The sequence below is a fragment of the Humulus lupulus genome, chromosome 8, assembly GCF_963169125.1.
Source record: "Humulus lupulus chromosome 8, drHumLupu1.1, whole genome shotgun sequence".
Classification (NCBI taxonomy): Eukaryota; Viridiplantae; Streptophyta; class Magnoliopsida; order Rosales; family Cannabaceae; genus Humulus; species Humulus lupulus.
In genome coordinates this window covers 58,431,378-58,449,827 of record NC_084800.1, presented here as the reverse complement: position 1 = coordinate 58,449,827, position 18,450 = coordinate 58,431,378, and the positions used below count along the sequence as shown (strand labels likewise).

Here is an 18,450-nt window from a genome sequence, read left to right as displayed (position 1 = left end):
AAAATGAACTTGTATGGCTTTAAAGTAATTATAAGCTAATTGATATGTTATTTTTATTTTATACTTGTTAATTTAAATATTTAACTTTATGACAGATATAGATTATGCCTTTATTTGCATGGACTATAATGGTGAGTGGAAGATTGTAGATAAACGCATTTGGGAATGGTTTGGTACTGGTTGCAACAAGGGATTTTGTAACACCCTCACTTATTTTAGTTAAAACCATATTTGAGGTGTTACGTTTTAAAACTATATCATAATTTATTACTGCGGAAGTCTGGACATTTTTTTTTTTTAACTTGAAAACTTATTTCACATTATTTACATTAAACATAAAGTGTGTCTCAAACATATTATACATAAGTATTAAATAACCCAATTTATTTTCAAAACATAACTTCACACTTTATTACAAACATCTCACTGATAACTGAAATAACCCACAAAAGGTCGATATGTTCATATGTACAAATCAGGGTCAGGACCATGCTTCAGTTCTCCTCATGTCATTCACACATTTCTTTCTCTACCTGCAACACAAGACAACTGTGAGCCTAAAGCTCAGTAAGCAAAGTAATGCATGCAATGCTAATGATTACCCAATATCAATGGACATACACAACTTCTTTTTAAATTTTGGGCCCCTTAATATTGTGCACACTGTTTGAATTGGTCAATGCATGCAGGGCTTGTTACACATACAATATAAAATCTCATGGGTTCTCCTCCGGCTAGCCATCACCACAGTAGGGCACATTAAAAACCTTATTCCATCGTTGCCCCGTCGGGCTCAAGAGTTAAGGCGGCCACACACTATGGTGTCAATACATATAACAATAACTCATATGGAGGAGAATTAAAAACGGAAACATGGCAAACAATATAATTGGTTCACTAAAACCTAGCCCAAATTATTGGGCAGCTACTATAAGCCTACTATAGGCCTCCGTTTACACTTATTAACACTTTCATTTGCCTTTTCAAAACAGTGGCACTGAACTTAAACTTCTTATTACAACTTTCTTTTATGTTGCACAAAACTTGCAAATGCATCATATGATTAATCATCATAATATCATGCATGGTCTTATATCATATAATAATTTACCATATCACTATTATGCCATGCATACAAATTTATGATGAAGTGTCAATGTATGTTAATACCACTTACTCACAAAATATTCATATAATGCATACTTTCACATAACATGTAATTCTTGTGTTGCAGTTGAGTACTTTACTTACCTTCTGTCCAAAATATAATTCACCGTGTAACAAGTGGTGTCTTAGGTATTGATGTGCTTATCCTGACAATGGCATGGATTTCTCATCATAATGATGGCAGTAATACATTGAACTCTCATTTAAAAATACCCATAAAACATCATATCAAATTTCATACCCAAAACATGCCTAAAATGCCTTAAACCACCTAGATCGAGCATTAGATTTATCTTAGACATTTGGAGAAATTTTGACAGAGTTTCCCCTTAATTTTAGCTATCCTCAAATAGCAAAATCAACCAATAATTAACATCAAATAACCTGCCACAACCATATATATCCCAAATACCCACATAATTCATCATAAAGTTATCATATACCGATTTTGATAAAATTCTAATTTCCTAGATCATCACCTAAATTAAATGAGTCTCCACATCTATTCAAACATTTATAAACATATATACTCTCTTATAAACTCAATCAAATAACCAAAAATCAGCTTGTACTCGAAGAATCCCAAAAACCTCATAAAACACAAAATTTCACTTACCGAGCAACTTTTCGGCGAAAACAATCTCTTCAAGCTTTTCTAAACCTCAAACCACTTGGAAACCCCAAGAAATATCTTAAAAAGGATAAAACACCATATATAAGCTTTCAGAAAAATTCAAAAACATGGTTTAACTTCCAAGTACAAGAACTTACTATAAAAAGGCTAGAACTAAGCTTAATCTACTTCTTTGGTTTTGCTTTCACTTGGATCTCCTTAGAATTTCTTCAAACCAGCCAAGAAATGGTTTTTGGTTTTCTTTTCTCTCTGTTTTTCAGAATAATGGTCGTGCAAAGTGATAAGGTTGATGAAAATTCCTTATTGTCAATGATTTAGCCTTATTGTATCAAAATTTGACACATTTCATCTCATCATTTCACCTTTTGACTTATGAAAACCTTATCACTTCAATAATTTCGACTTAATCATCTGCTAGGCCTATTATCCTTATGTGTAAAACACTCACACCAAACCTTAGGTCCATATGACTTCATACCCAATAGTTATGCTTACCCGATCGAGTGTAGCGCACTAATGCTAAGCTCGTTTTGACTATGCATCAATACCACTGATTATGCATACCTCCCATCAAGAATTGATCTAATGGTTCTAAAACCATTTTTACATCATCAATGAGACCTTAATCATACCTCGATTACATTTGGTAAATCCATAAATACTCAATTTTACACCGAAATACTAGTAATCGACATTGTACTATTGTCACTACTTAACCTATTTTGCCTTCTATATCTCACTTTCATCACTTAATTCCATGCCTTGTCCATATTTTTCATACTTTCTTATATCTTGAGCACATCAAACACCCATAAAAGACAACTCAAATGCCACAAGGTTAATAATATTGAGCATACATATAGACATCACATACACAACTTTTATACTTATACATGAAAACACTTATAAGAATATGCATATGCTCAAATTATACATATTGTATGATATGTAATGCAATGCAATCATGTGATTATTGGCTATATTATATCAAAATAATGTGGGTGCTACAGATTTTTGGTTGATAGAAGCATAAAGTTTCATCAATTAGTGGATAAAGTCTATGAAAAAATAGGTGTTGATCGAAATTTGTATGAAATTGAAATTACTCATAAGTTAGTTAGTGAAACATTTAGTAAGATGGCACTAAGTCAGGTTTGTAATGATTCTGATGTTGAGGATCTTATGATATTCTACAAAGATAAAGACGCGATTCCTCTATATGTGTGCGTGAAAAAGAATAAAGGTAAAGGAAAGACAAATATTGTCAGTGATGGTGATGATGATGAGTTTGGTTGTGATGATAGTGGTTTTGATAGAGGAAGCTTTTATGATAACTATTTTGGTTGTCATATAATTGAACAAGTTTCAAATGAAGATCTAGCGCAGAACAATGGAGACATCATTGGTTCCAATCCAACACCAAATGATATAGTACACGAGGGAGGTGACAATGTACTCGAGGAATGTGATAAATTAGTTGAAGAAAATAACAATGTAACCGAAGGAGGTCACAATGTAGTCGAGAGCGGCCATATCGTCCCTTATCAAAATTTTGATATTGGAGAATTTACCAGAGAAGCAAGTCAAAATAGTGGGAGACACGATGGATCTGATTTAAATGTGGGTCGACACTTTGCAAGTAAGGATGAATTGAGTTATTATCTTAGTGTCATTGCCATTAATGGGAGATTTGAAATGAGAACAATAAAATCAAACAAGTCATTGAAGGAAGTTCATTGTATTAGTGAAAATTGCTTATGGCGAGTACGTGCTACAAAGATGAAAGATTCAGAATTCTTTGTCATTCGACAATACCATGGTCTTCACACTTGCTCATTGATGAACCGAAATGCCAATCATAGACAAGCATCCAGTCGTGTTATTGGTGCTCGTGTCCAGGGACACTTCAAGAACAGTAAGGATCCACTCAACCCTAGAAGCCTCGCGGGATTCATGCGCGAGGAAATGAAAGTTCAATTCAGTTATTGGAAGGCTTGGAAAGGAAAAAAATGGGCTCAAAATCTGATCCGAGGAACAGCAAAAGAAAATTTTTCCTTGCTCCCTTCGTATTGTCATATTTTGAAGCAGGTAAATCTAGGCACAGTTACCCACATTGAACTTGATTCAAAAAATACGTTCAAGTACTTTTTTATGGCATTGGGAGTGACTATAAGAGGGTTCACCTACATGAGGAAAGTAATTGGTATAGATGCGGCTTGGATCAAAACTAAGCATAGGGGTGTGTTATTAGTAGCAACTACACAAGATAGTGAATATCATACTTACCCCATTGCATGGGGTTTGGTTGATAGTGAGAATAACGCTTCATGGACATGGTTCTTAGAGAAGTTGAAGGAGTTGATACCTGATAGCTCAAACTTGTGTTTTATTTCTGATAGACATCAAAGTATCGAACATGCAGTGCGTCATGTTTATGTTATGGCTTCTCATGGGGCATGCTATTGGCACGTAAAGCAAAATATAAAACATCGTTTCAAAAGCGCTGCTTCGACTAAATTGTACAAGAAAGCTGCAATTGCATACCGTATCAAAGAGTTTAATAAACATTTTGACCATATTCGCAAAATATATCCACGTGTTGCTAAGTATCTTGAGAATGATGTCAAGTTCAAAAAGTGGTCGAGAGCACATTTTGGTGGTAATCGGTATGAAGTTATGACCACTAACATAGTTGAGACTGTGAATAATTTGATGCGAAAGGCAAGAGAGTATCCAATTATTGCTATGATCGATTTTATCATAAGCACCATGGGACAGTGGTTCCTTTCTCGTCGTCGAGAAGCATATGTTGTGACAACTCCATTGACACCGAAGAGAGAGGAAATCTTAAGAAAAAGATGGGATGAAGTTGGTTCATTGATAACACTCCAATTAAATGAGAATGAGTACAATGTAATGTGCGGAGAATTCGATGCAATAGTGAATTTAAGGTCAAAAAGTTGTACGTGCAAAATTTTTGATATCGAGAAGCTTCCATGTGTTCATGCCATAGCAGCAGCAGGAAAGTCCCAACCTCAAAATATTGGGGAACTTATATATTCGATGTGTTCAAAATTCTACACTTCGGAATATTGGTTGTTAGCATATGCTGAAACGATCTATCATGTTCCTCCAAACTCACAGTGGACCAACATTCCTGAAGATGTTACTGCAATACAAGTGATAGCACCACCTAAAGACAAGACTAAAGGGCGACCAAAAATCAACCGCATACCTTCCCAAGGTGAAGTTTCTAAGAGACAATATAATTGTGGGGCATGTGGGCAATCAGGACATAATGAACAGAAGTGTCCAAGTCGTCATGCGCCATCAGATGTTAGAAGCACAACTAATATGTGATTTATTATTGTATAGTTTTGTAAACACTATGTTCACAGTTTCTTCTTTTAATCTATGTAAACTCTGTTGAGATTTATCTTTCTTTTAATCTATGTAAACTTTGTTGAAATTTATCTTTCTTTTAATCTATATAATCCAATGCGACCCTTAGGGTCTCTTAGTGCAATTTTAGGGTCTCTTAGTGCAATTTTAAGGTCTCTTATAAATTATGTGTAAATTCTTCAATGCGACCCTTAGGGTCTCTTAGTGCAATTTTTGGGTCTCTTATAAATTATGTGTAAATTCTTCAATGCGACCCTTAGGGTCTCTTAGTGCAATTTTAGGGTCTCTTATAAATTAGGTGTAAATGCTTCAATGCGACCCTTATGGTCTCTTAGTGTAATTTTTGGGTCTCTTATAAATTATGTGTAAATTCTTCAATGCGACCCTTAGGGTCTCTTAGTGCAATTTGAGGGTCTTCTGTAAGTGGGTCATTCAGGATCGCTTAGAGCAATTTGGTCACTGCTGAAAATTGCACTAAGCGACCCTATCGACCCATATGGGTCGCATAAGGTCGCTTAGTGCAATTTTCAGCAGTGACCAAATTGCACTAAGCGACCTTGTGCGACCCATATGGGTCTCACGAGGTCTCTTAGTGCAATTTTCAGCAGTGACCAAATTGCACTAAGCGACCCTATTTGATTCATAGGGCCACATGGTTGTCATATAATTGAACAAGTTTCAAATTATGTGTAAATTCTTCAATGCGACCCTTAGGGTTTCTTAGTGCAATTTTAGGGTCTCTTATAAATTAGGTGTAAATTCTTCAATGCGACCCTTAGGGTCTCTTAATGCAATTTTTGGGTCTCTTATAAATTATGTGTAAATTCTTCAATGCGACCCTTAGGGTCTCTTAGTGCAATTTTAGGGTCTCTTAGTGCAATTTTAGGGTCTCTTATAAATTAGGTGTAAATGCTTCAATGCGACCCTTATGGTCTCTTAGTGCAATTTGAGGGTCTTCTGTAAGTGGGTCGTTCAGGGTCGCTTAGTGCAATTTTCAGCAGTGACCAAATTGCACTAAGCGACCCTATTTGATTCATAGGGTCACATGGTTGTCATATAATTGAACAAGTTTCAAATTATGTGTAAATTCTTCAATGCGACCCTTAGGGTCTCTTAGTGCAATTTTAGGGTCTCTTATAAATTAGGTGTAAATTCTTCAATGCGACCCTTAGGGTCTCTTAGTGCAATTTTAGGGTCTCTTATAAATTAAATATAAATTTTTCAATGCGACCCTTAGGGTCTCTTAGTACAATTTTAGGGTCTCTTAGTGCAATTTTAAGGTCTTTTATAAATTATGTGTAAATTCTTCAATACGACCCTTAGGGTCTCTTAGCGCAATTTTAGGGTCCCTTAGTGCAATTTTTGGGTCTCTTATAAATTATGTGTAAATTCTTCAATGCGACCCTTAGGGTCTCTTAGTGCAATTTGAGGGTCTTTCTGTAAGTGGGTCGTTCAGGGTCGCTTAGTGCAATTTGGTCACTGCTAAAAATTGCACTAAGCGACCCTATGCGACCCATATGGGTCGCATAGTGCAATTTTTAGCAATGACCAAATTGCACTAAGCGACCCTGTGCGACCCATATGGGTCTCACGAGGTCTCTTAGTGCAATTTTCAGCAGTGACCAAATTGCACTAAGCGACCCTATTTGATTCATAGGGTCACATGGTTGTCATATAATTGAACAAGTTTCAAATTATGTGTAAATTCTTCAATGCGACCCTTAAGGTCTCTTAGTGCAATTTTAGGGTCTCTTATAAATTAGGTGTAAATTCTTCAATGCGACCCTTAAAGTCTCTTAGTGCAATTTTAGGGTCTCTTATAAATTAGATGTAAATTTTTCAATGCGACCCTTAGGGTCTCTTAGTGCAATTTTAGGGTCTCTTAGTGCAATTTTAAGGTCTCTTATAAATTATGTGTAAATTCTTCAATGCAACCCTTAGGGTCTCTTAGCGCTATTTTAGGATCTCTTAGTGTAATTTTTGGGTCTCTTATAAATTATGTGTAAATTCTTCAATGCAACCCTTAGGGTCTCTTAGCGCAATTTTAGGGTCTCTTATAAATTAGGTGTAAATTCTTCAATGCAACCCTTAGGGTCTCTTAGTGCAATTTTAGGGTCTCTTATAAATTAGATGTAAATTTTTCAATGCGACCCTTAGGGTCTCTTAGTGCAATTTTAAAGTCTTTATATAAATTATGTGTAAATTCTTCAATGCGACCCTTAGGGTCTCTTAGCACAATTTTAGGGTCTCTTAGTACAATTTTAGGGTCTCTTATAAATTAGATGTAAATTTTTCAATGCAACCCTTAGGGTCTCTTAGTGCAATTTTAGGGTCTCTTAGTGCAATTTTAAAGTCTCTTATAAATTATGTGTAAATTCTTCAATGCGACCATTAAGGTCTCTTAGTGCAATTTTAGTGTCTCTTAGTGCAATTTTAGGTATAAATCCTTCAATGCAACCCTCAGGGTCTCTTAGTGCAATTTGAGGGTCTTCTGTAAGTTATGTCTATAATCAATCAATTTTCAGCAGTGACCAAATTGCACTAACACTACTACAAAATACCATTTACGGGACACTTTTTTAGGACTCGCACATAAATGCAAGTCCTTAAAAATATTTATGGAGTTTTTAGGACACTCATTGAGAGTCCTGAAAAAACACAATTTAGGACTCGCAATGAGTGTCCTAAAAAAATATGCGAGTCCTAAAAAAATTTGGGCTAAAAAATGAGTGTTTTACTTAACAATTTTAAGGACTTACTTTGAGAGTCCTTAATACTCTTTAAGGACTCACAAAGAACTCACTTTGCGAGTCCTAAAATTAATTTTGCGAGTCCTAAAAACAACTGGATTGAAAGTAATATTTAAAAGTAAATTATTTATATATGGTTAAATATTTTAATAATTTCTTAAAAAAAATTATAAGTGATTAGTTTTTAAATATACTTAAAAAATAAAAACTAATATTATTTTTTCTTAATATTATTATACTTTGTATTTATATATTTTTATAATAATAACTATATATTTTTTTAACAAATAATAATAATAATAATAATAATAACTAAACCCTATCCCTCAACCTCAATCTCACTCTCTCTCGTTCTTTTCCTCAACTCAAAAACCAGCCCTCAACCATCCTCTTTGACGGCGTGCATGGGTCACGGCTGGTGGCCGGATCACGGCGGCGGGCTCGATGCAGAGGCAGGGGACTCGGTTCTCTCACTCCTTCGTCCTCCCATCTCTCACTCTGCCTGGGCTCGATGTCGCCTAGGGGTTCAAGGGCTCGACAGCGGCTGGGGGTTCAAGGGCTCGACGCGTGAGTGGGATTCTCCGGGCTGGCTGGGCTCGACGGCGCGGGGGTCTCAGGGGGTGGGATCGATCGTGCAAGGACGGCGCTGGGAGGGGTTCAAGTTGGGCTGAGTTGGGTCTGGGTCGACTGTGCAGGGACGGTGGCTGGGCTCGGGCAGGGACGGTGGCTGTGCAGGGAGGGGCTAGTGTAGGTTTGGGATTTGTTCTTTAACTGTTTGGAAATTGTTCAAGCTTATATGAAGTTGGCTTCTGGGATTTTTTCGGTTTGATTTCTTATCATATCTGATTTTTTTTTGTTGTGAAATGCAATTTAAACTATCTGGTTATGTGAAAGTTTGAATCTTTTGTAGCTTCACAGTTTAAATGGGGGAGTTCTTCTGTAATCTTGGTGTGTGAATTATGGTTCAGTTTAGTTACTATGGCAGCTTGTAGCTGAGCCCCCAATATTGTTAACACTCTTATATGCATAGATTATATTATTAATCAGCTGTATGCATTACCTTTTCGTGTGTATATATCTATATTATAGGTATGTATTTATTTTCCGTTTCGTAGTAGAAGAAATGGAGCTAGTACTTTAGCACTGAACGATTTCATCTGATGATTATATTTAATACTGTTTTTGTCAATATTGGCATATGCACGGTAAGGTGTTCATTTATTGATTTAATGTTTACAAGGTGTTAACCATGTGTGCTTTTGATTAATAAGAGTGGCATGCTGATGTAGATATCCTTGATTTTCTGTTCTGCTGCTTGTTCATGGATGTTTAAGCTGATTATAAGAATCATTAAATTGAATTGAACCAAATGTTGAAATGTTTGCCTTAATTATTGTAGGTCCTGTGGCTGAGGATATGTTCCATTGGCAAGCAACAATTATGGGGCCTGCTGATAGTCCATATGCAGGGGGCGTATTCCTTGTTTCAATTCATTTTCCTCCGGATTATCCCTTTAAGCCTCCAAAGGTTTATCTCTCCTCCTTGTTCTCTATATTTCTCTATCGCTTGCAGTTGCTGGGTTTTGTGATTCATTTATGCAGTAGTAGGTTCTGTAGTGAAAGTTTTAGCTTTCCATTGTATTTGCCTGTTTCTTAATAATGTGGAAACATATTTAAGAACTATATTTGTTGTTCTTAGATTTGGATGATTATTAACTACTCTATCCAATTTATTCATCTCTTTTTGATGGCTTATTCCATAACTTATTAAAGACTTCCAGCGGGTAAGTGGATAAATTGAAACAGAAAGTTAACTAATATATTACTAATTTTACTTTAACTCTCAATACTAAAATCCCAGTGACTGGAGGAGAATAAGTCTTCTAGTTATAAAGACCATTGAAAGAAAATGACATTAGCAATGTAAAGATGATTACAATGTATTTGTCTGTCTTGAAGTTAGGAGGCAATGAAACAGTCATTACTATATATATCAAACAAAATCAACATATATCCACCAATTTTTTTTGTTGATATAACAATAGTTTCACAAAACTAAGCCATCCTGATCCTAAATTAATTTACAGATGCTTTTTATGAAATTGAACTATTTATAATATGATAATCATGGTGACCATGCATATGCTCTAGCAAATATAATCATAAACACTACTTTTTACTTAAGACCTCTACAACATGATATGTATATTACACAATTAAGTAGAACCACTCAATACAGAGTCTACAATGCAAAACTACCAGGAAAATGCAGCAAGTACTAGGTGGAAAAAACTATATATTCTGAAAGGATATTAAAGTCAAATTTTCTTCACTCAATTCTAATCAAACTTCCATAAGAATTACAAATCATGCAACTAACCAAACGAACTTGATTCACAAAAAATATGTATGAACAAAATAAAATATTAAACAAACAAACCAACAAACCTTTGATTTTGGAATAACCTTGACAGCCTCATCTTGGCCCTTCATACTCCAAAATGCTTTCCTCTGAAAAAAATAATTTTGGGATTAGTGTTTCCTCTGTTCTTGTATGTGATGTTTAGCAATTCACTGATATATATTTTTGTGCTTGTATCTCTGTTTTTGTGACACATGGATCAATTTAAGAGCTTCTGTATACCAAGATTGTGAGTTTTAGAATCATTGAGCATTGTTTTCTTACCAAGTCTTACATATATGCACTCAACTCGTTAGAGTGTCTCAACGTAGGCATATCTCTATATTTTTACTTATTTAGGGATTGTTTTTGTGCATATATGTTTTATGTATTATTAAATTAGAAATAAGAAAAAAATAAAAGAAATAAGAGTAAAAACATATATGTCAGGATCTGGTTATATACCATAATCATTTCTGCTGCATTCATTCTTTTAGAAGAACATGTGAATAAGAACAACAGAGTGTATACAAGAATCTGCTAAAATAAGATAAATATAGAAGGAGGTATGTTTGAGTGTACTGTGTCTGTGTCTGTATCTTTAGGAATAAAAGAGATGTCATCATTTTAGTGTATATTTTTAGTATCATAGCTTCTGTTTGTCTATTTTACTTCCTTAAATAAATAAAGATGCCAGAAATGTTAGCTAAACTTAACTTTGAAAACTGTCATTGATAGACACATTTATATAACTTTGTATAATATTATATATTTTTGGGGCTGATACTTTTCTTTTTTGAGTAGTAGGGGCTTATATGATTTTGTCAAAGTCTTTCTCTAAATTAGTTACACTAAAAGGCATTAAGCCCCAATCTTCTAACTCAACGATACGTCAATGATTCTCAATTTCTCATTGACATTAACATGTTTGCTATTAGTTAATGTTAGTTAATAATGAGAGAACTTTAGCTTTCATTGATCTTGTGTTTATACTCAGTTGATAATGATTGATAATGATTCATTGTTACTATTTGTATTCAGGTTTGCAAAATGTAATATGAATTATTTTGTCTCTAAGTATAACAATACTAAGATGTTGCAGGTAAAGAAGAAGGGTGATAAAGATGAGAGGAAGCTCAAGAGAAGGATGACCAATCCAACTGTTTTTCTTTTTATTAATGGGCTTTGATGTTTGTGGATTTTAATATTTTTTTGGTTCCCAATAAAATACATTATCTGTGATTGAACTTTCAGCTTGTTGGTTAGCTTTTCTCAGCTTGTTTCTAGCTTTTCCCAGCTGGTCTCATATAGACATTGAAATGGAAATATTTTTTCTAAATAAAAATAAAAATTGTAGCTGCATTTTTTTTAAAAAAAAAATTACTTTTAAGGACATGCAAAGAGAGTCCTAAAAAATTACTTAAAGGCACTCAACCAGATTTTTTAGGACTCGCAAAAACATTCTTTTAGGACTCGCAAAGCGAGTCCTAAACGAGTCCTAAAAACTTAATCAAAGGCACTCAACCAGATTTTTTAGGATTCGCATTGCGAGTCCTAAAAACTTAATTAAAGGCACTCAACCAGATTTTTTAGGACTCGCAAAGCGAGTCCTAAAAACTTAATCAAAGGCACTCAACCAGATTATTTAGGACTCACACAGTTTGTTAGGACTCGCATTGCAAGTCCTAAAAACAGTTTTTAAGGCGGGTCCTTTATCAAGCTCCGAGATATACGCTAGTCGAAGGGGTGTTGTACCGACATGGGCATTCCCTACCTCTCCTCCGGTGCGTTCTCCCAAGTGAAGCGAAGGCCATCCTGCAAGAAGTTCATGAAGGATTCTGTGGAGACCACACTGGGGGGCAAAGCTTGGCTTTTAAGGTTCTCAGGCAAGGTTATTACTGGCCGACTTTGTCCAAAGACTCGATCTCATATGTAAAAAGGTGCGACAAGTGTCAGCGATTCGCTGCGTCTCCCTGGCCATTTGCCGTTTGGGGGATAGATCTAGTAGGCGCCCTGCCTACCGGAAAGGGCAGAGTCCGTTACGCCGTAGTAGCCATTGACTACTTCACCAAGTGGGCCGAGGCAGAGCCGTTGGCAACAATAACATCGAAAAAGGTGTTAGACTTCGTGGTTAAAAGCATCATATGTCGATTTGGCCTACCTAAGAAGATCGTCTCTGATAACGGCACTCAATTTGACAGCGATCTGTTCACCGAATTTTGCGAAAGGCACGGAATTGTGAAAAGTTTCTCATCCGTGGCCTATCCCCAGACGAACGGCCAGGTCGAGGCTGTCAACAAAACTCTAAAGGCGAGCCTCAAGAAAAGGCTAGATGAGGCAAAGGGGATCTGGCCAGAACAGCTCCCCCAAGTCCTGTGGGCGTACCGGACCTCACATCGGACTCCCACGGGTCACACGCCTTTCTCCCTAACCTTTGGGAGTGAAGCAGTCCTCCTCGTGGAAGTTAAAGTTATATCACATAGGGTCCAGCACTACGAACAAGGCAGGAACCACGAGCTCCTATGCCATTCCCTAGACTTAGTGGATGAAAGGCGAGAAGATTCACAACTCCAGCTCGCCCATTATCAACAGAAGATCACTCGTTACTTCAACACTAAGGTCAAAAGACGTGCCTTTAGCGTCGGTGATTTGGTCCTAAGGAGAGTTTTCCTGGCCGGGAAAGATCCCAAAGATGGGGTTTTGGGACCAAACTGGGAAAGACCATACCAGGTCATCGAAGTCATCAAAGAGGGAACTTATAAGTTAGCTCGGCTTGGTGGAGGGGCGGTCCCGCGGACATGGAATGCCATCCACCTAAAGAAATACTATCAATGATCCACTTGTAAGGCCTAGGAGGTCACTTTCCATGTATAAATAAAAATCAAATGTTTCTCTTTATTTGCAAGTGTGATTTTAAAGTAACCACGAAAGACCCTTTCCCAGTTACTTGGGGGGCATATGGTACCTGGATATGACCAGGTCTCCTTAACGACTTAGGTGTTAATTTTTATCCATGGATAAGAGTTATCACAAACTAAGCCCTATCCTGGTTTTAACCAGGTCATAAAACTTAGAAGTTAACTAAAATTTATTGACCGCGGTTCTTCTTTAAAGAGCCCGGGATATGGATAAAAGTTGACGCAAACTAAGTTTTCAAAATAAGTTCCTGGCCTTAACCAGGTCATAAAACTTAGAAGTTAACTAAAATTTATTGACCGCGGTTCTTCTTTAAAGAGCCCGGGATATGGATAAAAGTTGACGCGAACTAAGTTTTCAAAATAAGTTCCTGGTTTTAACGAGGTCATAAAACTTAGGGGTTAACTTTTATTTTGATCGTGGCTCTTCTTTAAAAGCCCGGGATATAAATAACGGTTAACCCGAACTGAGTTCATAAAAATAAAGAGATGAATTGCAGCCAAAAGCATAAAAAAATATATATATATATATATTTGTTAAAGTTGCTGAGCAAATTGTCTCAAGGTGGAAACACCTCATGAAAAATTACAACGGAAAATAAAATAGTTCAAAATACTTAAAGAGAAGTATCCTAAGCCCCATCAGTTGGCCCTTTGGAGGTCGCGGTCTCGTCCTGCTCCGCCGCGACAGAGGCCTCTCCAGTCTCCGAGGGAGGTACCTCTTTATTTAGGCGGGTTTGGAGCTTCGGTAGCAAGAACGCCCAGAGGTCCGGCGGCATGAAAGAAAAGTTCGCATCTGGGTTGTGGGACCAGCAATGATAAAACAGGTCCTGCAAGGACTGCTCCGAAACGGCCCGCTCGGCTTCCATGGCGGCCTGGGCCTCGTTCTTGGCTACCTCGAGATCTGTCCGCGATGCGGCCAGGGAGTTTTTAAGCTCTCGGTTCTCGGAGCGGATCTTCTCTAGCTCGACTTTAGAGGCCACCAACGCGTCTCTCACCTCCTGAGCCTCCTGGAGGGCGGTCTGGCGCTCAGCTTCCAAACCCTCGAGCTGGACCTTGGTCCTAGCAATGTCTCTGTATGCGGCAGCAATGCCCTGCAAGAAAGGAAGGATAAATTAACTAACTGGAAGAAAAAAGGCGGCGTGTGAGTGTTAAAGCTCTAAAAGAATGGGGCAGTTTACCGTTAGGGTCATGTCCATCGAAGACTCCATAACTCGGACCGGGCTCGTTGTTTCGATGGCCCGGAGCTCCCTCTCCCTGAGATTGTAGAAATGGCTGACGACATAGCTAGCCGACTCATACACCGTACCCCGGAATGCTTCTGGCATCTTCTCCAGAGCCTGGGGATCGACCGGGATACGCACATCCGGGGCTGCCGCGGCCGGATTCCCGATCTCTATTACCCCGTCCTGGGCGGCTAATGGAGATCGTTGGGGGTGGCGGGGGCATGGGCCCTGTCCTGGCAACAGGAAGGATCGCCCCCGCGACCTGGGATGGAGGGGCTTTCTCCTTCTCCTTAGCCGGGGATTTGGTGGAGGTCCCAGCCGAGCTCTTGGACTCCCGAAGCCTTTTCAACCTTGGCCCCGCTGGGGGGTTCCTGCCGAAGACCACGCCCCGCAGATTACCTCCGGGCTGAGACATCTCTTCTGCCAAGAACAAAAAACATGGTTATTACAAGGTAGCAATCATGCAGAAATAGAGGCAAAAGGTTTAAAGGCAATGAGTAAGCGAATACTAAGGGAGCCCTACCCCCCGAGCTGGAAGAGTCTAAGATGATTATCTCACGAACTGGCGCAGGTTCTAGGTCCGGTTCCGACTCGGGGCTGGACTCTTCTACATACTGCCTAATCCCCGGGGCATAGATGCCCCTCTGGAGCGCCGGCCACGTGCGTAAGTTGGTCCCATACTCCTAAAAAAGGATCGACCTAAAAGCTAAGGTGTTATCTACTGCTACGGTACCCCTAGGCCGACTCTCTTGGTGATCCAGCACGAGCCGGTCAACACAATGGAGCAAGAGCGTGTCCAAGTCCGGATTCCTCGGGTGACGATGGACGAGCTGCCTAGGATTGAACCTAACCAGCCGAGGGTCTGCAGTGGCCCTATCTACATTCTTAAATAAGTAAGGATTACCTTGGCCGGAGGGACCCGCGGCTGCTCCGGATTGAGCCCTCTCCTCGACCATCGTCTGGGCGACCTCCAAGGTCCTCTTCCTACTCCTCACGAGAGGAACTTCGTCACTCTCTTCCTCGCCTTTGTCGTCTGCGATCTCCGCGAGGATCGGTCTGTTGTCGCGAGCTGGAGGCGGCCCCCGGGGCCTCTTCAAATTCAAAGTCTGATTTGGGAAAATCAGCTTGCAGAATACCATCGTCTCGTCGGTCACGAGCGCGCGGTAGTCTTTCTCACTGGGGGGTAAGCTCGCCAGTGTGTCGTATTGACCCCCGAGGGTCACGGACTTCTCGGTCCTCGCGTAGATGGCTGCAAGATTGGTTAAAGTCAGAAGTGGGATAAGGAGGGGGCTAAAATAAGATAACCCTTAAAAGGCGGGCTAAGGTCAAGGATCACTTATGAGGGCGATTAAAGTAATGATGATCGCAGTTGCGGAACCCAGTTGACATGAAAAACTGGTCCTTGAAGTCATTCGGGTGGCTCGGCAGCTCGATGACCGCCGCTGTATTAGGGAATCGGGTTAAGTAATAGAACCCGTCGCCTCGCCCCCGCTGATTCGGGCTGGCTTTGAGGCAAAAGAAGTATAGAATATCAGCAGGAGTGGGGACCTCCCACTCGTGCTTTTGAAATAAATACCTCAACCCCGCCAGCAGACGGTAGGAGTTGGGAGGGAGCTGAAATGGGGCCAACCCCACATAATTCAGGAAGTCGGCGAAGTACTGGTCCAGGGGGAGGAAGGCCCCTGCCTTGAAGTGTTCACCGCTCCAGGCCGCGAACGATTCATCGAGCGGCGTGCAGCTCCGCTCGCCCTCTGCGGCAGGTCGGGCAATCACTGAGGCTTTCCCCAAGGGAATGTTGTGGGTGATGAAGAGTTTGGTGATCTTGGCCTGCTCGGTTATCTTCGAGACGATTCTCTCCGCCTCGAAAAACGCGTCAGGGGCCACCTCGGCCTGTTTCTCCACGGCCGGGCCAAAGTGGGGAATCGGCGAGCTGGGCATCACCGCCTTTCCTTTATCTTGTTGAGAGGCCGAGCTTCCCACGTTCTTCTGGGGCAGGTTCTTCTTCGGGGCCATCTGGTCGCCTATCGAACAAAAGAAAACACTTTAGAAAAGGCGACCCAAGCAGAAGGCTGAGGCAAATGTTAATTACACGAGCTGGGGTAAGCCTAGCCCGTGGAGAGTGGAACCACGCGGTTCAATGAACACGCGCCTAGGCCCTCAATAGATCCCAGTTTACTCGGAATTCGTGTGTCAGGGGGCTCAGAGAAGAATTTGCCTTGGGGGGAAAGTTTCAATAGGCAAAACGTGCAAAACCGCTTTGAGGCGTATTCCCTAAGCTACCTGGTTTTGCACCCAAAATTCCTAAAGGTCCTACCCAGAAATTGTCCCTGAAAAAACACCTTGAAACCCATATTCTAAAACGATTTCCTGCAACAGGCGTGCCCTAATCTAAAGAAGGGTCGTCACCCTCCATATCCACACAACCCAGAAAACCCCTGCATGTGGCTACAGTAAATTTTTTTTACCTAAGCTACAGTGGCATGCTTTCAAAATAAACTGGGTCAGAGAACTTACAGTGTATGGCTGGATGGTGGGCGAGATTGCTGCGCTGGTAGGAGCTTCGTTGGTATTGTGGCTTCCAAGGCTTTGAATAAACTCGTACGCTTAGGCTTCGTGAACGGAGAAGATGAAAACAGCAGAGATGAGGGTTTCGTCCTTCGGAAAGTCAGAGAAGGAAGAAGGAAATTTGAGAAATTTTTGAATGATAGGGTGGCCCGTGCGTAGGGTGGCCACCCCCTCTTTATACAAAGGAAGGATCACGTGTAAAAGGCTCTTGGAAGACCCTCTACTCGAAATGTGAAACGACGGCTGGTCAGTAGGCTAGGCCATTTAATGCGGTTCTCGTAGAGTGTACCGTCGCCACCCACGACGTTCCACGTATCAGATGCCTGCGGAAAGAATGGAATGCGAAGGGTTGTGGGGGAAGTCTAAAAGCCCCTACTGTGGTCTCCTATGCATGACGTCATATACCACGAGCAGGAGCTTGGGGGGCAGATGTACGCCCTGATTTTCCCACGGGCTGGTTAGCAGGACGAGCCTCAGACTAATCAGGTTTAGTCCGAGGTGCCCACCGGACGAAGATCCTATTTCCAGGGCAGATCTTCTCAGCTCGAGAGGGGCATCTGAAGGCCACGCCAGGAGAACAGCTCGGAATACGAGCTGTTCGTGTCGCGAGGAGCCCAGGAAGCTCTGAGCCTTTATGAAATCAACGCACGCAAGATAAACGTGCATATATCTGACATCACGTGTCTGATATCCCCTTGACTTCTCGGACACGCAGTAGGAACGTGCGTGTCAGACACCCACGGATGGGTTGGGCCGTGCGGCCCATTATATCCTTCCATGCTGATTAGACCACACTTATGTGTCAGGTTTAGGAATTAATCATGAATGCCACAGAGTGGATATGACAAATGGTAAGGTCACGGGATGACCTCCCTACCAACTTCCAGGTGCCTTCTCCTATAAATATAGAGACCCTGGGAGTTGATAGGGGTTGGAAAAAATAGTCTTTGAAGGACTATATACTTTGTAAATCAAATACCCAGAGAGGATAAATAATATTGACTAGTGGAGTAGAATGATTTTAACCTTTGAACCACTTAAAAACGTGTCTTGAGTCACCTAGTTCAATATATAAGATTTCATATCTGTGACGGTTCTATCTTGAGTGCTAATCTTTTTCTCTTCTTCTCTTAATTACCTGTTGCCGAAGAACCGCGTCAACAGTGTATTTAACAACTATGAAGAAAATTGAACTAAGCGACCCACAGGGTCGCTTAGTGTATTTAACAACTAAGAAAAAAATAGAACTAAGCGACCCACAAGGTCACTTATGGTCGCTTAGGGTCGCTTAGTGTATTTTAACATAAAGAATAAAATTGAACTAAGCGACCCTGAGGGTCGCTTAGGGTATTTTAACATAAATAATAAAATTAAACTAAGCGACCATAAGC

The 18,450-nt window shown here is 40.0% G+C and overlaps 1 protein-coding gene and 2 long non-coding RNA genes across 4 annotated transcripts; 2 read left to right on the top strand and 1 right to left on the bottom strand.

Annotated features, from left to right (window-relative positions):
* Window positions 1-363: 363 nt before the first annotated feature.
* On the bottom strand, window positions 364-2,285 carry LOC133793817 (uncharacterized). 2 transcript variants are annotated; one of them, XR_009874965.1, is made up of 4 exons: window positions 1,939-2,285; window positions 1,784-1,858; window positions 1,252-1,313; window positions 364-533 (listed from the first exon to the last, which is right to left on the bottom strand). It is a non-coding gene; the product is annotated as an uncharacterized LOC133793817 (long non-coding RNA). The 2 variants fall into 2 exon arrangements; XR_009874964.1 differs by lacking the exon at window positions 1,939-2,285 and having other exon boundaries at window positions 1,784-1,925.
* Window positions 2,286-2,938: 653 nt separating this feature from the next.
* LOC133795455 (uncharacterized) lies at window positions 2,939-5,161 on the top strand. Its single transcript, XM_062232905.1, has one exon. It carries the CDS (start codon window positions 2,939-2,941, stop codon window positions 5,159-5,161), a length of 2,223 nt encoding a protein of 740 aa, XP_062088889.1.
* A 3,122-nt stretch (window positions 5,162-8,283) lies between these two features.
* LOC133797398 (uncharacterized) lies at window positions 8,284-11,606 on the top strand. Its single transcript, XR_009875643.1, has 3 exons — window positions 8,284-8,776; window positions 9,353-9,480; window positions 11,456-11,606. It is a non-coding gene; the product is annotated as an uncharacterized LOC133797398 (long non-coding RNA).
* Window positions 11,607-18,450: the final 6,844 nt, after the last annotated feature.

Excerpts from the sequence above, each read along its gene's own strand:
- LOC133795455 (XM_062232905.1), top strand. The coding sequence starts at position 2,939 with ATGGCACTAAGTCAGGTTTGTAATGATTCTGATGTTGAGGATCTTATG.